Here is a 23943-nt window from a genome sequence, read left to right as displayed (position 1 = left end):
AAAGATGCATCCCAGGAGACCAGCCCCAGAGGCCAAGATGGAGAAGATCTCCACGGCCACTGCATACTTCCCCTTGGTGCTCAGGTAGGTGGGTACAAAGGAGATCCATACACTGCAGAATACCAGCATGCTGAAGGTGATGAACTTGGCTTCATTGAAGCTGTCAGGCAGCTTCCTGGCCAGGAAAGCCACACTGAAGCTGAGAAGAGCAAGGAAGCCCATGTAAGCCATCACAATGTAAAACATAGTGATGGAGCCTTCATTGCATTCCACAATGATCTCTCCAGACAGGGAATAGAAGTCCAAGTTGGAGAATGGAGGACAGGTCAGACACCAGACAACACAGATCACAGTTTGGATGAAGGGACAGATCAGCACAATGGAGGTGGTCAGTGGTCTCCCCAAGAGCCAACTTGCCATTTTTCCTGGCCTGGTGGCCATAAAGACTAAGACAACCATGATGGTTTTTGCCAACACAGAAGAAACTGCAAGAGAAAAGGTGATGCCAAAAGCAGCTTGTCGCAGAAGACAGGTGACCTGTGTGGGTCGACCGATGAAGAAGAAGGAGCAGAGGAAGCAGAGCAGGAGGGAGATGAGGAGGACATAGGTGAGTTCTCGATTGTTGGCTTTGACAATGGGTGTGTTGTGATATTTAATGAATGTTGCCAGCACAGTCGATGTGCTGAGAAAAAGGAAAAGAACCAGAGAAATTAAAAGGATACCAAGTGTCTCTTCATTGGAAAGGAAGTGGATCTTCTTGGGGATGCACAGTTCGTGGTTCTTGTTTGGGTGCTGATCTTGTGGGCATGGAGCACAGTGAGCTGCATCTGAAACAAGCAATAGCTGTGAAACAATCTCAACCAGGACACAGAACTATTTTATCTGGGGGCAAATCCCACCCTCAGTAAAGATGTGGAAATTTTTTTTCCATACCGTAATTTGCACCCTTTAAATAGGCTTTGGGAAATGGGTCATATGTACAAAAAATTAAAAATATCCCCATCTCGAAAAACTTGTATAACATTCATGGTCAGTCTTTTCTCTTGAGACTATTCTTTATCCAGAAATGAACATAGGTAATTGCTAAAATCTGTCACCTACACTGTTAGCTGAATTCACACACTAGCTAAAGTAGGCTTATTAAGCTCAATTTCTGTCATTGTTGGGCACTGATCCCTGCAATCTGTGTGTGCTGAGGCTGGATCCCAGGCTCCAGAAACAACAACTGAAAAAAGGGTCGATCTGGTTTAGGTTGTCGTAAATTCCTGCAGTGTAGCAGGAATGTTGCAAGTGGGACCCAGCAGCTGCCTGAGTCAGAATTTTGGCCAGACACCTTTAGATCTCATGTAAACCGAGCAAAACGAGAAGCAGGTACTTCGGAAGCATGAGGTCATACAAGGATGGAAAAGGCTGTGTATATAAAGGCATTCAGAAGCTACCAGGCAAAATGTTGTACTATGTACAAAGAAGAAACCTTCTGGAAATTTTGAAGACTTTGTAAACCTGAAAAGCACAGAGGTCTGCCATATATAGCAGGGATAAAATCTTCCAACATTCTGCTTTCCTTGAGCCTTCTTTCCCCCACATCACCCTTATTTCATCATATTCTGCATGGATGCATGGCTCTTAATCTTTGAAGTACCTGTAGAGGTGGAAAACATCCCTGCTGCACAAAGTTCACATATGTAGCAGCAAACTGGCTTCCCCTCCAGGACTCTTCTCCAGTACCCTGGACTGCAGCTCTCCACACACCTTGCATCAGGCCTTGTCTACAATGGAAAGAAGCAAAGACTGCTTGGTAGGGTGAAATGACCTCAACGGCTACTCAACAGACATTCCTTAGCATGAGTTCTGCACTGCTTGGAGGATGGTGCCGTCAATCTATGTGGAATGAAATGTTTCTGCATGCATGCAGCTTCCCCAACAACACTGGGGCAGGGGCTCATATTAAATCTCTTCTGAGCCAGAAGCAGGATCTTTGGAGCATGTCTTCTTTTGGTCCAAACCTAGGTCCATCATGGCCCTTCTTGACTATCACTGCCAGGACCTCTGCAAGAATATAGGCATGGGATATCCTTTAAACCTCCCTGGAGTGTGCACTGAGACAAAGTGGGATTTTTGGTGAACAAAGGTTGTCCTTTGAAAGTGGACAATGACATCCCAGTTCCCAACATTCAGCAGTACTTAGGTCTCAAAAAGAAGCACAGCATATTTTCTGAAAGAGAGAAATTGTGCCATGCCCCTGCTTCCGTGACCCATATGACCCATACCAGCCCCACCTTCTTTGCCCACACAATTGCTGCAGAGTTGATGGAAAAGTCTTGGCTTGGGGGAGCGCCATGATCAATCCATCCAATCTTCACAGGGTACAAAGTTTCATTTGGAGACAAGATCCAGTTCAGGATCTCATATCTCCTGTCTTTTTCATTGAAAGAAACTTCCTCCCCAGCACTGTTGTTAAACTGGACATTCCTCATTGGCTGAAGTATCTGAAAGTGCAGAAATATTCAGAAAAGGTGACAGTAAGTGGAAATGTTACCCAATGTACTCTGGTCCCTTCCTATTCAGAGATTTTTTTCCCCCTTCATTATTCTATTGTGAACTTTATTTGTTAGATGCAGCCCTTTTTGGTGATATCTACTCTTTTAGGCTTTGCGAAATGATTTTGGCATGGTGCCCTGCTGTCTACTTCCTACCGCAGCTCTTATACAATGAAAATGGAGCTGGAAAACTTTTTCTCCAAGCAGCCTGGAGTGTAGCATGTCAGTTCTTCTGCTGGTAGCAAGAAGGAACATTCTCAGTGGGCAGGCCCCCTGCTATTCAGCATAAGTTTATTAAACTGAATCTACATATCTGAGACTGAATGCTTCCTCCATTCACAATACGTACAATTTGGATATGATAAGTATTCCATGAGTTCCACCAATCCCTGCTAAGCCTTGCGAACTTTTGAATGTCTATTCAGGGAAATTGCATCCATGAAGATAAATCCACAACGAAAATTTCTCCTGATTTCCCTTTCTCGCACACCAGCCTCTCCCTCCAGGATTGTTGACTGAGAAACCAGCAGGGCTCCTTGGTTAAGTTCATGACATCTGATTGTGGACATTACCTGCCATGGTTGAATTTTCAGAAGCTGCTTCCATTCTCCCCTTAGTGAATATTTCACTCCAGATGAGTACAGGGCATGTAGTGCATATGCCACAGAATAGACGGCATTGTAGATGTTGTAGCTGTGGCTGGACAGGCCCAATTCAAACCGGAAATTGCTGGATTTCATCTTCATCTCCCTCCCTGTACATGTTCGTTCTGACTCTGGAGTTTTTCCTGATCTCAGAAAGTGACACCGAAATGCATATTCCCACCACTCATGAAGAAAGATGTCCCCTTGAGGGTGGAATGGATCTAAAGCCAGGAAAAAAGCCCTGAATGCTGGAACATCACCTGCATGGGCTCTGAAGAGCAATGCTCCATAAAGTGTCTTTAAAATCATTCTATATTCAGAATTTGCACTTGCTTCTAATTCTGAATGGGAGGTCAGGATCCAAACCTTCTGAAATGGGATCTTTGTATTTTCTTTATGAATATATAGCCGCAACATTAACTGTAGTGTTGCAGAGTTGTCTCCAAAGAAAACTATTACTTCTGTTTGCAACCACATGTGAGGAATGTATCCCGTTTTTATTCCATGCACATGTGCAGCATCCATTGGTGAGAACATTTCAGTGAAGGCCACACAGATGTCCTTCCACTGCAGTAGGGGTGTCAGTGCCTGGAGGAAACGCTTGCCATGGCCATCCCTCTGAACAAGCAGCCCCATCCAGTTCCAGTGGAAATGCTGCAGCAGCCAGACTAAGCCCTCATACCGAGGAATTTCTTGGGTATTAATCTGCAAGTAAAAGAGGGATACATTGCCTTTGCCCTAAACATAATGGAACAACCAGTTTACCAGGAATTTCTTTGCTTCATCTCTTAATCTTTCAGAATGCTTTTTGGTTGCATTTTGAAAACAAGAATGCTTTGTGTGTGCGTGTGTGTACTAAACTTCCCCCCTTTAGTTGCCATGACTTGAAATATATGGAGTACTATCCCAGGAAAGGCATCCCTCTTTCAGCTGGGATCCATAAATTTAAACAGAAGCTTTCAGTTAGCCCTCTCTCTAGCCTGATGCACCATTGAGCTTTGGAACAGAATGGACCAAGCCCTGGCAGAAGGACTACCCATGGCAGGAAAAAGATCAGTTCCAATTCCAAGAGTACATCTCACTGTATGCATATGCAAAGCTTTGGGACTTCAGGGCTGGTCTCCAGTGGCAGTATTGGGTGGAAATGGTTCCAGTATGTGTCCTAATAAAAAAGGGCGCATAAAATGGTGGTGGTGGGGAGATCTGTCTTTATATCAGGAATACCTGATATTTCTCTCAATTGGTCATCTCAGTAAGACAGACCCACTGTTAGCTGTGATTTGTCACCCAAGACTCTCCAAAGATTCATTCTTAGCCTCATTTAAGGTGGCTATATTATGGTCTCACCAGATGAGGAGGCCCCTGCCCCGTCATCCAGAATTGAAGAAAAGCACCCACTTCAGGGATGAATCTGTTCCCAGAGTTGGCCCTTCTCTCTGCAGGTCACTCACACCCATCTCCAGATGAATGCATTCACCTCTGGGATCTTGAAGGTGCCCATTAAGGCTGCTATGTCTGATCTGGAGTCAAAATCCTGTATGATGGAGATTAGTTGACTGTGCTTGTCACATGTGTAATTGGGAATTGGTCTCTCCCGTGGAGACAGCAAGAGGATGTTGTTCTCCTGCATTGTTGTGACCAGGTCTTCATGCTCATAGATGCGGAAGCCAAGTGTTGTGTTGGGAAGGAGGGCTGGATCCTTGTTGATCTCAGTGATGGCAAACACCAAAGCCAGGATATGCTGGTAGTTCCTGATTACTGTCCTGTCATGGTGAGAGCAATATCAGGACACTGGTAAGGATAAGCAATGAACAGGTGACATTTTTTTTCTTCAAGAAAAATGTTCCAGGATCCTTTCCCCCAAGGACATCTTGGTGTGAACAACCTTTATTAAACATACCTCCTTCAATAATTTGTCAAAGGAAAACACAGGAGAAAGAAGACTGCAAAGAAATTGTTTGCATCCAGGACAGCAAAGGGTATCTCCCATAGTTGGCCAAAGAGATTATGGGGAACCCCACAAGGAAGAGGTGAATGCAAAAGGTTACCTCCTTCTACCCCACTCTTTTACTTAGATATTTATTTTTTATTTATTTAAAACTTTTGTATGCCATCACCACATGCCTTGGCATCTCAGGGTGGCTCACAATACATACAATTAAAAACAATAAAATAATCTTTATAAATAACAAATTCAATAAAAGATTACATAAGAACAAAAAACTGAAAACAAAAAGAGCAACTGTTCAACGATCAATCGCTATTTTTAAAATAGCGATTAAATAAAAAGGTTTTTTAGTCTCCTAGAATGGAATCTCTCTGTAGGTATCAGGCTGATGAGCCTACTTCTGTCCTCCAGAAATTCAGCTGAGCTTTTTCCAAGCAACCTTAAATCCAGCAACCATTAGTGCAACTCAAACTCTTTCAGTGAAGACATCGCTTTTTGCACAATGATCCAGATCTCATTAAGGGAAGGACCATGGAGCAGGTGAAGGCCCTGCTTCCCATACAGGGGGTGCCAGGATCAGTCCTGACATCTCCAGTTAAAGCTTGGGAAGACCCTCCCTCAGTCCCTGGTCTGCAGCAACTTCTCAGTGCAGCCATGGTGTAGTCCAATGCACCAAAGCCCTGGACAAGAATAAGGAAATTAAAATAGGTGCCCTGTATTTCTAGAAAGTCAATGTTAACCAATTTGGGCCAATAATGGCAAGCCACTCTTGAGAGAAAAGTGGGATATCTTTTTTTTTTTTTTTTTAATGCTTCAGGGAGAAGTTCTAATCATTCCAAGAAGAAGAAGGTGCCAAGAGATTATCTGAGAGCAAGAAAGAACATGTAGAAGAAGTGGAAGGAAGGCCAGGTAGCACAGGACAAATGCAGGCAGGTGGCAGGGAATGGCAGGGAGGACTAAAATAGGGAAACTAAAACTAAAGGTAGCCAAACATGTACCCTGAATTTCAGAAGAGCCAACTTGAACCAATTCAGGATAGTAATGGCAAGCCATGTCTAAGGAAAAATATGCCCAAGAAGTGTGGGATATTTAAAAAGAAAAAGAAAAAAAGAATTGATTCAGGCACAATTTCAAATAATTCCAACAATAAGAATGTCTAGAAAACAACAGAGGTAGCACATTTAGCTTCAGAAAAAGCTATGAGATTATCTGGAAACAGAAAAGAACATGTACAGGATGTGGAAGGAATGCCAGACCGCTCAGGACAAATGCAGGCAGGTGGCACGAGATTGCAGGGAAGGCATCAGGAAGGCTAAGCTAGAAATGAACTGAGGTTAGTGAGTGATGCTAAAGCAACAAAAAAGCCTTCTTCAGATCTGTCCAAAGGAAAATACAGAGGACTGAAACAGGGTTAAATTACTTAATATGGAAGGTAAAACTATACCAAAAGAAAAAAAGGCAGAACTGCCCAGGTCCTACATTGGTTCAGTCTTCTCCCCAAAGAAGATCCCTGACCTTTCTGATGAAGGGAAATATCAGCTGAGATGGCAGGAGGGCAGCCCAGGTTCGACAGGCAATTGATCAAGGATCATCTACATGGACTGAATGAGTTCAGATCTCCAGGGCCCAAGGAACTCCATCCTAGCATGATAAAGGATCTGGCAGAAGAACTAGAAGAACAGTTCTGTTATCTTTGAGAAATCAGGGGGAACAGCGGAATTTCTAGATGACTGGCAAATAGTTAATGCTACCCCTTCCTTTAAGAAAGGAAAACAAGAAGAAACCAGGAGCTGCAGACCAGTCACTCTGGCATCAATCCATGGAACAATCCTGTAGCAAATTATACAGTAATCAGTCCACAAAGGCATTGAAAACAATGCAGAGATTACTAGAAGTCAACATGGATGTCTCAAAAACAAATCCTGCCACACAAACCTGATTTCAATTTTGTCTGGATAAATTTCCAAAATGGACAGTGGGGATGCAGTGGAAATTATCTAGACTTTAGCAAAGCCTTTGACAAAGTGCCCCATGACATCCTCATTAGCATTATGTGGATCCACAATTAACTGCAAGATAGACAATCAAAGAGTGCTTATCAATATGCATTCTTGGACTGGGGAGAGGTGACAAGTGGGGTTCTGCAGGGTTTTCTTCTGGGTCTAAAACTCTTCAACATTTTTTGTAATGGTTCAGATGAGGAAACGAACAGGAAGAAAATTAAATATGCAGACGACACCTTGCTAAGTGGAATAGAGAATACCCTGGATGACAGAGGTGAGATGCAGAGAACAACTTTATGAAATTGAGGAGGGACAAATGCCAAGTCCTTCAGTTAGGGACAAGATACCAAACACACTGCTACAATATGGGGAACATTGCCTCAAAAATACTGCAAAAAATAAGGATCCTGGGATTGTTGTAGATCCCAAGCAAAATATGAGCTGACAATATGATGCAGCTGTTAAGAGTAAATGGTTTTTTGCACTACATTATCTCAAGTATCACTTTTGAACCATGTGAAGTACTAGTTCCCCAAAGTTCAGTGCCAGTTAGAGTCCTGTGTCCAATTCTGGCCACCTAAGCTATAAAGAGATGCAGAAAGGCTGGCAGGGGTTCAAAGGAGGGGAAAAAGAATGGTCCAGAGACTGGAAACAAAAGCCCTAGGAGAAAACATTGAGAGAACTCCGCATAAACTCTGTTTAGCCTGGAGAAGAGAAGACTGAGGGGAGATATGATCGCACTATACAAGTACCTAAAAGGCTGTCACAAAGAGGATGGGCAAGATCTCATCCATTCCAGAGGGCAGGACATGGAATAACAGACTCAAGTTAAAAGAAACAAGATTTAGAAGAAACACCAGGAAGAATTTCCACACTGTCAGAGCAGTACAATGATGGAACCTATTACCAGGTGAAGTTGTGGGCTCTCCCTCACTGGAGACACCGAAAAAGTGATTGGACAGTCATCTAAATGCATTGGATATCTTAGTGTCCTGAAATAGCAGGGTGATGGACCGATGGCCTTCTGGCTCCTTGCAATTCTACGCTTCTGTGATTCCAAGATTCTGTGAATCCAGTGGAGTTAGCAGGATCTGTACTGAAGCTAGGATTGTCCTGCAAGTTAAATACACTAGGTAGCAGTGGCATTTTGAAAACAAGGATGATTGTTGTGGTAGAAGCTTCCATTGATACACTTGATGATTTCAGAAGGAATGAAGAGTTACTAAGAAGGATCACATCCATCTTAAAAACCAGATATCTAAGTATCAAGAGCAGCCATGGTGATTATGGGACACACTACAAGGAAGAAAGGAACACAAGCATCTACCTTCCTTCCCCCCCACCCCCCCATCTACCTAAAAAGCCTCCTAGAATAAAACTTCCCCCTAGAGATCAGGCTGGAGACCCCCCACCCTCCATCATTTGTCCTCTAGGAATTCACCAGGGCCGTTCCCAAGCAAATGTAATTTCAGGAACCATCTGTGCATTCCCAAACTTCTTTTAAAGCTGACTCACCTTTTGCTCAATGAACCAGAACTCAACAAGAAAAGGACCATGAGACAGGCGGGGGGCCCCGCTTCTCATGCAGGGGGTGTCAGGAGCAATCCTGGCATTTCCAGGGAGCACTTGGGAAGACCTCTGGACTGCAGCTCCTTCTCAATGCAGACACAGTGAATTCAAGTGCACTAAAGCAATGAGAGGATGTAAAATCGCTCCCGACTGTGCCTGCACAGGCTAGAATCCTTTTATTTTTACATGCATGACCGAGCAACTCCTTCAACTGCAAATTCTCCCTTGACATGGATAGGTAATCCTGGGAGGGTGGGGGAGAGAAGGAGAGAGAGAGAGAGACCCCATTGCTTCCCCAGAGAAGCCCTGCTAGATACTGACCTTGAGAGGATTGCCTATCTACCCCAGCATGGTGATGCTGTTTGAAATAGCCCTTGTTGCAGAGCAATGAGAACTAGCACCATGCAGTTGTTTTTTCAAAAAGGCCAAGGGAGAATGAGCTTCACACACTTCAGCATCAAGAAAAGGCAACCCCCTGACACCCATAGCAGGAGAGACTGAACTAGATTAATGCAGGTTCTCTCCACAAAAAGGAACGCTCTCTGGCTGCCTCTTAATTTTCATAAGGTCCACCTCCAAGTAGTTACAAAGCAAATGCCCCATCTTATAGCTTAGAGGATATTTTAGGCTAGACGACTAATATTAACCAGGAAAGATAATTTTTAGATTGGGGGAGCAGTTTGCTGCCTTGGTGAGGAAAGAAGCTGCACTTATTTTAGGAGAAGAGCAGAAAGGGTAACTGAGGACAGAGTTTTCCTTTGTGTCCCCTTTTGGGAACTTCCTCAAAAATGAAGTGTCTCTGTTATTCTTAAATTTGTTCTCTATTTCAGAATATTTGCTGTGTGTTGTACAAGGGTTGTTTCATGCAAGAAATATAGAACTGAATGACAATTAACTATCTCAGTTCTGATTAGCAAAGCCCCTTGTTGTGCAGCTGTGACACCCACCCCAAGATTCCTGCATGCAAAAGCCTCCCATCTGCCGTCTGGAATTGCCCAGTGAACGCAGCTGGGGGATCTCCAGATTTGCACAGGATCTGGCCGAGAATGCTGGGCATTGTGGGTCAAATGACCTTTGGGGTTCAAGGAAGAGAAGGAGCCGATCTCCAGCTCATCTGCATCATTTGCATGAGCTGCTTGAGGTCTTCCATCTGGAACCTGCATGTTACTTGAAAGACAAAGGCATTCATCTAATTAAATCTGAGCTTCGCATACTCTTCTGAGCGTGAAAGTTAAAATGAGCCTGGGGTCTTCACCTCAGAAACCCAGTCAAGCTTACCCCAAAGTAGTCTGCTTGGGGCAGGGATGGCAGGACAGCCTTTCATTTTACAGTGATTTTCAGCACAAGAACAAGCTGCTGGTTCCCTCTCACTCTGCTGCTTGCTCTAGTTCCTTAGGACAAGACCCATGAAGAGATTTCCAATCTGGCTCTCTGTTTTGGTCAAGAACCCACCTGTTAAGGCTCTCCTATTCTCATGCGTAACATGTCCTCTTGAGCAGCACCCCTGACACACCTCCCTGGAATACCGCCCCGGAGTGAAAGCAAATGCACACACATGCATCCCAGATCCCTTTAAGGGAAACCTACAGTCTATTAACACTGAGGATCATTCGTTTTGATGTATGAAACTTTTTTTGCTCTGTATAGGAATATCTGCCAAGTAGTAAATTCCCACCAACAATCAGGTCTCCCGGCCTGTAATAGTCTGTTGGCTGCATAAACCTCCCTCGTGTCATCTTCTGAGTGGTCTGAGGCAGGAGCCAAAGCAGCAGAGAGAGCAGGACAGTCATCACTGGAAAAGGGAGGTGATCCCTGGAAGAGAGGGGCAGGCAGCCAGATGTCACATGAGGCTGCAGCCCCATACCAAAGAGCTCAGGGCACTTTTGTATTCAGCAGGCTTTCTCGGGGATTTCTTTGTTATTGACTTGCTGGATGGAAACCCCTGTGGAATTCAAGAACTTTCCATAATTACCAGGGAGAAAAATAAGCAGAACCCAAGAGACCTGGAGGCAGAACAAGAGGTTTGCCTCACTCTTTTTTTTTAAATAACTTTTATTATTATTTTCTACTAATTAACAAACCTAACAGGAAAAAAAAAACTAAAAAAATCATCAATCATCAAAAACATCAGAAGGGTCAGCCCCCCATATTTTTTCTTTTTATGGTAATCCATAAGCATATTTAAGTCTATGCATAGTCCCGTTTCTCTAGCCAATAGTAAAAGGAATTCCAAGTTTGATAGAAGTCTGTATCTTCTTTCTCCTTCAGAGACAAAGTCAATCTGTCCATTTTGGCACAGTCCAAGATCTTTTTAAAAATCAGTTCGTCGATAGAGGTTTGCATCACTCTTACCTTCTGTGTGGACCTTTGGGAATTCACTGTCCCTTTCTGCCGCTTGAACTATGGAAATTAATGCCCCATCAGCCTAGAAGGAGACCAGGCCTGGGCCAAAATTAGCAACATTGTTGGCTCAGAAAGGGAGGGGTGGCTCCATGTAGTAGTGACACAGGGACACCTGTGGATGGAATGGCTGTGATGTCTGAAGGACATGCAGACACCTTTCAGATGGTCCACCTGAAAGACCTGTCACTGAGTGACAATCATTGTGATATGTCAGGCTCTTCAATGAAGTGGATACAGTCATTTCTCTGTAATGTGGCCAGTGTCATGAAACCTGGCCCATATGGCTTCGCTGGGAATGCTCACATCCTGATCCCCTCCCCACTTGCTTCTGTCGGAGTGCCTGCTCTGACAATCGGTGCGAGAGAGTTCAGAGAGAGAAATAAAACACTGCAGACAAAGAATAAGTTTTAAAGCATGCTTGGTTGGTTGTTCGAGAGAACAAAGAAGATCTTCGCAGAAAATTCTACTGCGTCAACACAAGCAGCCCTTTTTATTATTTCACAGATTGATACATTTATACTTGTGTAATCCAATAGCCATCGAGTAAAGCAGTGAACACCCTAGTTGATTGTGCGCAAGCGCAGGATTCACAAAGGCTTATTGATTGCTTATGCGCAGGCGCGGGTAACAGGAAGCATACTTATTGCTATATATGGTCACAAGCCTTATATGGTTACACAGGTGAAGTACAATGCTATTAGCTGAGTAAGTTGCAATACTATTGGCTGGTAAATTACAATACTATTGGCTGAGCGTAGCGTGCCTAGCTACAGCATGAATGCTGCGAGGCAGGGATGAATTCCCACATGCTTCTCCATATATACAGAGGAAGGAGCCTCCTGCAACTGCAATGAAAGAGCAGTGTTGGATAGAGTGCACCATCACCTGAGGTTTCATTCGTTTCTGCCTGCCAACTTGATGGGGGAACCAAGTTTAAAATGCAGCAGGGAAACACTCCCATGGCAAACCTGGGTGTGCAGGCTGATCTTTGCACTCATCAGTTAGTAGGAGGTGATGAGACATTGCCATTCTTTTCTATTTCTTGTGCTCAGGACAGCTTGCCTGGATAGCCTGAATGCCATTCAGTACAAGTCAAATGCACGCTCACAGCAGGCTTTTGAAGTTTCAGATGCTCCTTTTTTACCAGTGCCTGAGCTGCATCTTCTTGATTGTTCCTGTTGTGTGGTCAATCATCTCAGACTTCTGGAAGTCCTGTGAATGCTTCCCCTCCTAAACTGCCAGTTCTTCTCCACCCTAACTGGTTCTTGTCAACTCAAGGCAACTCCTTGATAGAGGCCATCCATTTTCTCTTGGGCTTCCTCCCATTCTTCTGCCTTTGTTTTTCTAGGCAGGTCTAGGCACTCCTGAACCAAATGGAGTACTTTGATGCATTTTAATCACTCTTCAGTTTTTGTTTACGAATGGAAGCTAGCCCAGTCATCCTATGAAATGAGCTTTGCTGAAAGAAGGTTCATTTCAGAAGCTCCTGTTTTACCAGAGCCTCCTGAGGTGCATCCTCTCTATTGTTCCTTTTCCTGTTCTCAACTCAAAACCTCAAGACCTCACCTTCCTTGATTGGAGGCCCTCCATCTCCTCTTTGGTCTTGCTCCTTTTCTTTGCCTCTCCTGGGCACAGCACTCCTAGGCACACCTGAACCAAACAGAGTATCTTGATCCACTTTAATCACTCTTCAGGTTTCATTTCCAAATGAAGACTGAGTCAACTCTATGAAGTGAGATCGGCTGATTGCCTTTGACTACTGAGCGGCTTAAGATCCCATCACTCATAGTATCATTTTGGATAGGCTTTGTCAGCTGGGACTGGTGGTTCAGCATCGTGGTGCTTCCATTCCTGTCTGCTTGGCCACTCTTCCATCCCAGGAGACCAAGGGGGATTATTGTCCCAGCTCCTGGCACTTATGCCATGGAGCACCAGGGGTTCTCTTTTATCCCCCAGGCTCTTTCACTTGGACATTCTCAGGTGATGGAGAGGAGTTAATTCCAGACAGAAGAAAAGCCTCTGGCTCAGACCAAGACAACCACCAGTCCAGCATCCTCCTCACATAGCAACTGTTGGGAAAGTCCAAACAAACCCTAAAATGAAATTATATGCTTTTGCATGTCCTTTAATATGAAATCTGGCAGCAGTGCCCTCACTCCCCCTCCCCATCCGAAAGATTTTCTTTCCTAGTTCCTTCTCTGGGAAAAGAAAATACAGTTCCACGCCCTTCCTAAAGTTCCACACACTTCTGTATTATTCCCTTGCCTTCTCATCAGTTCAAAATTTCATCACTGCCTAGAAACTGTGTGCATCACCACAACTTATAAAATCTGTTTCTGTGCTCTGGAAGTTTGCAGTCAGTTAGGTATTCTGGCTATTGGGCAGCATTGTTGTATTTTATCTCTTTCAGAGAGGTGCCTGGGTGACCTTGCAATAAACTGCTGCAGTTTGAGCATGGTGTCTTCCTTGTGGATCTGAGCATACATTCTCCCATTCTGCTAATCCAAGATTCCCTGACACCCACTTTCCCATAAGTGCAGCCACCAGCTCCCCCTTCAAAGTCCCACACTGGCAACCTGGAGGGGCTGCCACAGGGTACACCATGACTTGTGGCTTTGTTTGTTTTTAAGTAAAATTTCCACCCCACAGTGTATGTGCACACACAAAAATGACTTTAAAAATACTCTCATACTTAAAGCCTTGCTTAGCTCTTTCACCCACTTGGGGACAAGTCAGAAACCCATTTTCAGGGTAGGAGGATCCTGCCAAATCCCCTCTTTCCCAAGATATCAAGGAAACTGTTTGCACTCCTCTCCCACCCTGCACGCCAAGAGAGGCATGAGGATCCCTACATTTCTTTGTGCAAAGAACAGATGGATATGTGCACACATGTTCCTGGTCCTTCAATTCCCTGCAAGATGCTTCTCTCATTCCACCCATGCTTGCAATCCCATTGAAGCATGAGGCTGGTGAATCTCTCTGTATACCTATCTGTTCTAGTTGCTACCTTTCCATTGGTAAGGCAGTTGTCCCTGCTGAAGTCCTCCCCACTGTCCTAACAACATAAGAAGTACATGTGCAATCAGAGCAAAGCTCTGTCTAGGTCCACATTCTGTCACTCTCATTCAACAAAAAGGGGATCCTGGTGTTCCACAAAGCAGGAAGGGAATCCCTATTTTCTTTCTCCAGTTTCAGTCAGCACATCCTTTCAGACAATCCAGGGCTGGCCTTGACTATAGACTGGTTACATTTCCTGCATCAATACTGATGACATTTGACTTGGGAGACAACAAAGCCCAAAGGAAAACTCGTTATCTCAGAATATTAGTTGTATGCTTTGGCATAATGGTGTAAGTGTTAGTTTCCAAATAGGTTCAAATAGAATGCTAGATGTTCTAAGCCAGTATATTTATTCCTTTACAACATGTTGGAATGAAAATGAATATTGTGATGAATCAGGATGGGGGGGGGGTTTAGTACTAAAATAGAGAAGTAACAAGGGACATGATCCCAAAAGAATTAATTGGACTTGCCAATAAAATAGACCAAATGCATCTTTTAAACAGAATTGTATAGGGATGGAAGGCTCCTATTCAGGACCAGGTATAAAGATGAGGAGATGGAAGCAGAACAATACAGCATTTGCTTCTTTATTATTTTATGAGTACAATGGACATCTAGTAATGCCACAGTCACAAAAGAGGTAAATACCACCAAAGGTTAATAAGTATACAGTTTAGCCCAAGTATGTCCAAAAGGACAGAATTAATAAAATCATAGCATCTTTGGAAAGCTATAGTATGTTAAAATAGCCAGGTAACAGCTTGTAAGCAGATCTTTTTGGTAGTGGCACCCACCCCCTGAAACTGTCCTACATATGGTTCAAGAGGAAGAACCTGTGTTCAGCTTCGATCATCTCTTGAAAAGATGCTTGTTCATAGAGGCTCCCCTTATCTCCTGTGAGTTTCATCTTGTTTTACTGCTGCTCTTTTCTTAGTTTTAGAGAATGTATGAGGGGTGGTCTATGTATTCTCAGTATCAGGTTGATTTGCTATTGATGTGGGTAATTTAATTATTTCATTAGCTAATGTCACTATCTGAGGGTATACATGCAAAATTTCAAATAAGTGTAATCATTAGTTCCCTAGTAATCCTCAGTGAAAGACGACCATGATGACTGATGCGACAATGTTGAAGAAAATCGAGCACCACACTGTGATTAAGTTCCTTACAAAACAAGGAAAAAGTCAAAACATCATTCACAAAGAGATGGTGGCCCTTTACCAGGACTCTGCACCTTCATTATCTACTGTTCAAAAGTGGTCAAGTGAATTTAAAAAAGGCAGAGAAAGCATTGAAGATGACCCTCACTCAGGCAGGCCAGTTACTGCCACTACAAAAGAAAATGTGAAAAAAAATGAGAAACTTGTATTGGAAGATGCCCGAATAAAAATGGAAATGTTAGCAGAGATGACAAACCTATCCGTTGGTACCATATTTACTATTTTTCATGACCATCTTAATCTTTCAAAGGTCTGTGCAAGATGGGTGCCGTGAATGCTCATGGTGCCTCAGAAACAAGTGTGAGTCGAGTGCTGTAGGGAGTTTTTAGAGCTCTGTGGTGAAGATCCATCGAGTATTTTCAACCAGATTGTTACTGGAGATGAAACTTGGGTTCATCACTATGACCCTAAAAGCAAGCAGGAGTCCATGCAGTGGCATGAAAAAAGTGCTGACCCTCCAAAGAAATTCAAAGTCACTCCATTGGCTGGAAAAATCATGACCACAGTGTTTTGGGACTCAAAGGGAATTTTATTGATCGAGTACATGAAAAAAGGTGAAACCATAAATGCAGCATCTTACGCAACCACTCTGCATAATTTAAGAGAAGCAATTAAAGGAAAATGGTGGGGAAAACTGACCGCAGGTGTGTTGCTTCTTCATGACAATGCACCCATTCACACGGCGTGTGTTTCGAAGGCTGCTGTAAGAGACTGTGATTTCAAAGAAATAAACCACCCACCCTATAGCCCAAACCGGGCCCCCAATGACTACTACTTAAAAAAAGATCTTCATGGAAAGCTATTTTCCAATGATGAAGAGCTCAAGGAGGCCATTAATGCACACTTTTTGGACAAGGAGGAAGGGTATTTTTTTTACAGGGAATTGAAAAGTTAATTTCTAGATGTAGTAAGTGCATTGAAGTTATGGGGGATTACATTGAAAAATAAAAATTATTTCAATTTATTATTCCTTTTTCTTCATGTTGATACCGAGAATACATTGAACGTCCCTCGTACTATTTGTACTGGTGTATAAACATTATGTATCCATTTGAATGTGTTAAAAATGAGTACAGAAGTATAGAAAGCTGACAAGATGAGGTGTTGGAACTATTGCACTGGGGTCCTAGGAGGTCCAGGGACTAGCCCTCTCTCAGCCATGAAGCTCCCTGGGTGACTTGAGCACAGCCACTCCCTCTCAGACTGACCTTCATCACATGGTGGTTGTGAGACAAAAAGGAGAGTTGGAGAACCTTGCAAGCTGCCCTGGTTTCCTTGGAAGAGGAAACAAAGGTAGGAAAGTAATACGACAAATAAAATGGCAATCCTTGCATGGTGTGACAACAGCAGAGGGGAGTGGCCTAATTAGAGGGTTTTTGTGCAAAGAGGAGGCATGGTCAATTCTAAAAGGCACCTCCTTAACAGATGGTGCCCACATACTCATAAGGAGAGTTCCTGGAGGTGAATACTAGCTGAAATTCAATGAACTGCTCTGTGCATGCTCAGAGATGCATTCTGGGTGATTGTGCTTTTGGAAAAGGCTTTGGTCTATAAAGAACAGTTTACAAGAAGGTCTGAGGCTTTGCATAAGTGAGAGGAGGAACCCCAGCTTATGACAGGAAGGGCATGACCAGTTTTGAGGGTCAGCCTTCTGCAGGCAGGTGCCCTCCACATGTGTTCGACTACAATACCCATAGGGCAGTGTGGTGAACAGGCCTCAAAGGCAGCTTTGGTGGCAACTGATCTTCAACTCCAGAATTTGCTGCCTGCAGGACTCAACTCAAGTTGCTTAATATTTAAAAATGGGGATGCCTCTTTTTGAAGAAGAGGTAAGCAAGAGATATTCAGGAAATCTTGAAACTGTAAACTCTGTTAAATGGAAATACCCATGTTTTTAGTCATGTATGCATGGCTTTCTAGTAGTGATAACTCCAAGATGCATTAAACTAAATGTGGAACCATTTGGAAATACAAGACCGGTAAATATGAAATATAACAAAACTGCAGAAATAAAAGCAGAGTAATAAGTAACATTAGCATTTGCACTGGAAACCCTTCAATGATACCTCAGGGAATATTCACATGCAGAGGGAGACAGAAACAGGATCTCCAGATGTTTTGAACTGAAGCTCCCAGCAGTTCTGACTCTTGGCAGTGTGGATAGATACTCTATAGTTGACATCCAAAGCATCTGGAGGTAGAACTTTTCCCACTTCCACAATAGAATGCTAAGGTTCTTAATTACCTTTTCCTTACAAGATGATCCCTGGTGTTCAGATTGGGCCTCAGCAAAATAATGTAGCATTTGGGGAGAAAGATGCAACCCAGGAGGCCAGCCCCAGAGGCCAGGATGGAGAAGATCTCCACAGCCACCATGGTCTTCCCCTTGGTGCTCAGGTAGGTGGGCACAAAGGAGACCCACACACTGTAAAACATCAGCATCCCGAAGGTGATGAACTTGGCTTTGTTGAAGCTGCCAGGTAACTTCCTTGCTAGGAAAGCCACCGTGAAGCTGATGAGGGACAGGGAGCCCAGGTAACCCAGGACACAGTAAAACATCACAGAGGAGCCTTCATGGCATTGCACAATGATTTCCCCAGTCAAGGAGTGGAAATCTGAGTTTGGGAATGGGGGAGAGGTCAGCAGCCAGACAGCACAAATCACAGCCTGGAGGAGGGGACAGCAAAAGACAATCGAGGTTGTCAGAGGTCTCCCCAAGAGCTTCCTTGCAATATTGTCAGGCTTGGTGGCCATGAAGGCCAGCACCACTGTGACTGTCTTTGCCAAAATGGTGGCAATAGCAACAGAAAAGATCACACCAAAAGACACCTGTTGGAGAAGACAGGTGAACCTCATAGGCCTGCCAATGAAGAGGAAGGGGCAGAGGAAGCAAAGGAGGAGGGAACTAAGGAGGATGTAGGTGAGACTGCGATGGTTGGCTCTGACAATTGGTGTCTCCTGATAGTTAATGATGGTCGAAAGAACCAGGAGTGTGATTAGCGACAAGGAAAGCCCAGGAGAAGCTAAAGTGATCCCCAGTGTCTCTTTGTAGGAAAGGAAGTGGATCTTCTTGGGGATGCACTGATCCTGCTTCACATTTGGATGTTGTTCTTCTGGGCACTGAACACAGTGAGCTGCATCTGGAATGAGCAACAGTCATTGGGGTGTCTCAAAAGAGGAGCAGGTGACCCATCATGTACTGACCAAGGACCTAGATGGCCTGGGAGGCCCCTTCTGACTCGTTCTGTTTCTATGTTTCTATGATTTCAGCTCACACAACTAATTTCTGATGCTCCTTGCCAACTGTTCTTCAGCTTTCTCTGAATTCTACTTCAATTTCTAAGGGGTTTTCTAAATCACAGATGCCTCCTCTTTGTTTGCCTCTTCCCTTAATGATTTCAACAGATTATGCTTGTTTTGAAATCTTTCCACCATTTTGAAAGGGAAAGACAAACTCATTTAACTTAAAGTGATCAGATATACTCCTAAGTAGATCTGTATACAGTTGCACTCTTCAATTTGCTGTTTTTGCGATCAAGAAGGAATGAAATTTTGCTAAAACCCATGCAAACATCTTTCTCTTATTGAAAATGGAGTGCATAACTTTGAATTCCTTTGGATTGTCTTATAGGTAATTATGTGCACTGGCAATATATTGCTTAAGTGTTGCAGTATGAATTATATTTTCAGCAACAAAACTGAGCTGCCATAATTATGCAATGAGCACAATGACAATATGCATGCATGTACACATTTACACACACACATGTACACCACTTCAGGACTGAATGAACATTTATGAGCTGGTTGCCTGTGATTTCTCAAGGCATGGACCAGCACAATTCAGGGTATTTCTTTCAGAGCAGTGGCCCTGGAATAGGGCAAAAGTCCTCTAAAAGCTGTGATCAAGTCACTGGCCTCTGTTTACAGGGATAGAAACTTGATGCACCTGACCTGATCTATATGGATTTGATTTGGCCTATCATGATCCTGGGAGCTTGGAAGAGAACCTGTGTCCATTCTTTGAGTCTACCATTGTCAGAGAGAGCATTTTCATAGAATGACACTGGTGGTTACAGTGTTGGACTGGGACTGGGAAGATGTGGGCTCTAGTCCCCTCTCTGCCATGAAGTTCCACACTGACATCAGACCAGTCATTGGCTCCTAGTCTTATAACCTCACAGGCTGATATGAGGATGAACTGGAGAGGAGGAAGGCTGGACTTGCCATCAGGGCTCCCTTGGGAGAAAGATGGGATCTATGCATGAAACACAGACAGACAAATACAACAACAAATCATGATACATGGAGAGGAAAGGGTTCTTTGCATGGTCTTCCATACAAGCAGAACTACAGATGAGCTCAATAGACGAGCAAGCCCCATAAAGGTGATTATTATTGGTTTGCTTCCATTTCTTATTAATTGTTGTTTCACTATACATTCATAGTGCTAGGAAAGCCACAATTAAACCCCTATCCATATTAAAAATGAATCCTGGACATTTCTTTTTGTCCATGCTCTACCCCTGGTGCTCTTCTCCCTCTCAGCAAGTTCTGAAAGCAAAATCAGTTGGTAAACATTAAGATACCTGTCTGATTGGAAAAAGTCCCTTCTGGACAATGGACACATTCATAGCACCAAACTGGTTTTCCCTCTGGAACCCTTTTCCTCTGCCCTAAAGCACAATCTCTTTCTCTGCAGCAGGGATAGTTTGGTTGCAAAACAAGAACACTTCATGATTTCTCTAATTCTCCTGCAACTCCTTGAACATTTGCTCATTCCCCACCTTGGTAGCCCACACAATGGCATTGGTGTTCAGCATGAAGTCTTGTCCTAGAGAAGCCCCAGCATCTGACCATCCAACCTTCACTGAAGATGAAGTCTCGTTGGGGAAGAAGACCCAGTTAACAATCTCATAGCTACCTGGTCTTTTGCTATCTTTGGTCAAAGAGACCTCCTCTCCAGCACTGTTGTTGAACCAGATGCCTCTCAAGGGGCCAAGGACCTGCAGTGAAAGAGACACCTATGTAGTAGTCTGTCCATTCAAGAATGGGAAGCAACTGGTGTTCTGGAACACACATTGAGAGAGGTGAATTCTGGAGATGCCCTTTCTGCAGTGCCAGTAAGTACTTGGAGAGCTTAAAAATTTGGCCTGGTTGGGTAGCAAAGATTCAAAGGGGCTACAACAGAGGCTCAGTATCTTCACTTGTACTGGCTTGTTCTGGTGTGGTTTGGCCAGTTGCTTCTTCACAGTGAAGAAGAAAGAAGGTGGGATGCATCTCTTGGCATATGTACAGATGACCAAGAGGACATCCCAGAGGCCCCTTCACAAGCCACTGGGAACTGCACTACCTGTTCCATCTTTCCTTATTGTGAGAGAAACAAAACTGAGGGAGGGAAGTTACCTGCCATGGCTGGACATTCAGAAGCCTCTCATCAGCACCTGCCACCCCATGTTTGGATGCAGAGGTGGACATGGCATGTAATGCATGGGCCACGGCATAGACAGCGTTGTACACCCTGTAGCTATGACTGGTCATCCTGTGTCCAAACACCAAGTCTGGCAGATCTTCTATCTTCTCCTCCCCTGTACAGTTTCTTCTTGGGAATTTAGCTGTCTCTTCTGATTTCAGAAACTGACAGAAAAATACAAGTTCCCACCAGTCCTGGAGGAAGATATCTCCCTGGGGTTGATATGGATCCAAATTTTGGAGGAAGTCTTCAAAGCCTGGCACATCACCTGTGTGGACTCTGAAGGACAGAGCACCATGGAAGTATTTCAGATCCCCCCAATTTCCAGGCAAGACCCAGGTGGAAAATTCCCACTGGGAAGTCAGCACCCAGACTGTCCCTAAGGAGCTGCTGCTGTGTTTTTCATTGGAATAAAATGGTCCTGTAAGTCATTTTATAATTATTGAGTTTCCAGAGACAATGGCCACTTCGGCCTTCCAATGCAAAAGCCTAATTTTAAAGTTGTTAAACTTTTTTTGAGCAAAGACAAGTAGAACATCCTTGAATAAGCTCTCCTGTATGATCCTTTCAATTAACTCTACACAGATGTCATTTTGGGCAAGGATTGGACTCAGTGCCTGGATGAAATTTTCTCCCAAGTCATCATCCTGAGTGAAGAGCCCAGTCCAGTTCCAGTGGAAATGCAGGAGCAGCTGGACCAAGCCATGGCATTGAGAGACGTCAATGCGGTAGAAGGAAGGAATTGTCTTTTCCTCAGTCAGAAAAGGATGGAGTGGGCCATAACCAAGCCGTAGGAAGACAGGGATTTTAAAAGAAGTCTTTCTCTTCTGCATTCATGCAGCCCTGCAATGTGGTCCACCCCAACATAGTGCCATTTAGATGACTTGGAATACAAGTCCCAACATCCCCAGCTCAAATGGTGTTGATGGAAAAAGGTCTTGAGCACATTCTGGTTTGCCTCCATTTTGCTGCAGAGAGAGGTTCTTGGAAAGAAATTGGAAAACATGGAAAACATGGTCCAGGGCTGGATTCTGGGCATTTGGCTGGCTGCACTTGATTATTGGAACATCAGGCTAACAGGGGGTCTTAGTTATGCTCCCAGTGTCATCAGAGGCAGTACCCCAATGTACATCTGCTTCCCAGCTACACAAACAGGACACAACTGTTCCATCAACACTGCACTTTTCTTTCCCCACACGGAGCTGACCAGCCAGGCACTGTGAAGAGAATGATGGATGGATGCAGCATGGTTTTTCTCATAGTTCTCAGTGTTTAACCAGTTCAAGTGGTGATCACGGCCAAAATTGTCACATGAGTAGCCAAGTCAAGGACTTCCTCAAGGAAGCCCTCATGTTCAAACCAGGTGAGAGCCTTCAAAACTAATGGTCCGAAGTCATTAAGGGAATCAGCCACACAGAGAATTTGTGCTGAATTTGGTGAAGTTGCTCATCCCTCACAGCACAGCAATGCCTTGGTAAAGCCTCTGCCTCCTTCTGCAACTGTCTTGCCTCTCCCACATCTCCCTAACTTAATCTGCTTACTTGGGGGATCTTGTAGAGGTCCCAGTTGGGAGACATCTCTCTTGAGGATCTGACACTGAGACCTCCGAGGACAGAGAGCAGCATCCCCTGCCCACCACAGTTATAGTTGGGGACCACCTGCCCTCAAGATGAGAGCAGGGACAAGCTGGCTTGGAAGGTCCTCCTTGCATTCTCATTGTTGTCATAGATACAGAAGCCCAGTGTGAGATTGGGGAGGAGTGCTGCATCCTCATTCAACTCACCGATGGCAAATGCCAAGGCCAGAAAATGTTGGTAATTCTTCATAACTTGTAAATTTCTGCAGTGAGAGAGATAATGTTGGATGTGGTTTGCCCAAAGTCTCAACACAATCCCTGAATGCTTGACAGGTCTGAAAAAGGGTTGTGTCAATTCTGCCTGCTCAGAGAGAACACCAGGGGTTTACACTGGAAGGAAATCTAGCTGTTGTCTGGACTTCCACACAGACAGTGTTGCTACACTTTGGAAAAAAGGGGACTAATTTTGCAGGGGATGGAGAAGCATTTGCCGATGTGGTAGATTTCAAGGCAAAGGAAATGCTGTAATGTTTGAGGCTGTTGATTCTGACCTGGGAAGCTGCCATATGCAGCATTAGCAGGGATGCAAACATGAAGGAACAGCACTTCTGAGTAAAACTGGAGCACCCCTGTTTCTACTCTGAGACCCTTCCTTAGAAACTTACTTAGTGTAGGAGTGACCAAAGTTTTGAGGAGGCTTTTTAAGACCTTCGGTTAAAGGTACAGCACTAACAAGGGGTAGATTCCCACCAACAAGGAGATCCCCTGGTTGGTAATAATCCTTCCAGAGCGGGAAAGGTCTGGTCAGGAGGCATGTGGTCCTCAGGACCCTGTCAGCAGCCTGAGGCAGGAGCCAAAGTAGCAATAGCAGCCAAACCATCAGCAGCCTCCAGAGGTCTTCTCATTAGCTAAATTTTGCACTGATCTGAAGTGCATAAACCTGCAAAGTTCCCAGCCAGAATGAAAGATGGGCGTGATGGATGCTGTGCAGGTGGCAAAAGGCTGTTGCTTGTACCAGACCCACTTCAAAGCTTTCAAGAGTTTGTGAATCTCCAGCATGTTTTAACCTGGATTTCTTTGTTCATGACTTGGTGGGTGGAAACCCCAGGGGTTCCTTATGCTGTGATTTCTTCCTGGGAGAAAAAAACATTGATGTATGCATGCAGCTGAGATCACATCACATTATAGGAGAAAAAAAATATTGATGTGTCTCTTTGCTTGTCCCTAGGGCAGACAGCTTCAAAGCATTTGACTTTAGTTCCTTGGTCCTGGCCTTCAGTCTGTGTGAAGATGAGTCCCATATGTCAAGATTGAATCTAGCTCTGGTATATGATCCATGTCATCCTAGCTTAAAGTTGGAGAACATCAAGCATGGTGGTTTCCAGAGAAGGCCATGTCTTTTACCATGGTCCCACCCTTTCCCCTTCAACTAATTTCCTAGCTTTGGGGTAGTTTTTCCTCCACATTGCATGGCTGAAATGCCCCCCCACCCCATGGTTTCTTT

The 23943-nt window shown here is 44.1% G+C and overlaps 1 protein-coding gene across 1 annotated transcript in view; it reads right to left on the bottom strand.

Moving 5' to 3' along the window:
* Positions 1–22440, bottom strand: part of LOC123019384 (vomeronasal type-2 receptor 26-like) — a 141341-nt gene extending 118901 nt beyond the window's left edge. The window contains exons 1-3 of the mRNA XM_044422212.1: positions 22405–22440; positions 20315–20396; positions 17636–18530 (exon numbers count right to left, since the gene is read on the bottom strand). Of these exons, the coding sequence (XP_044278147.1) occupies positions 17636–18530; positions 20315–20396; positions 22405–22440 (1013 nt within the window). The remainder of the gene's footprint in view (positions 1–17635; positions 18531–20314; positions 20397–22404) is intronic.
* Positions 22441–23943: the final 1503 nt, after the last annotated feature.

Source organism: Varanus komodoensis, unplaced genomic scaffold (genome assembly GCF_004798865.1).
Source record: "Varanus komodoensis strain SLA01 unplaced genomic scaffold, ASM479886v1 scaffold121, whole genome shotgun sequence".
Lineage (NCBI taxonomy): Eukaryota > Metazoa > Chordata > Lepidosauria > Squamata > Varanidae > Varanus > Varanus komodoensis.
This window is presented reverse-complemented; position numbering and strand designations above follow the sequence as displayed.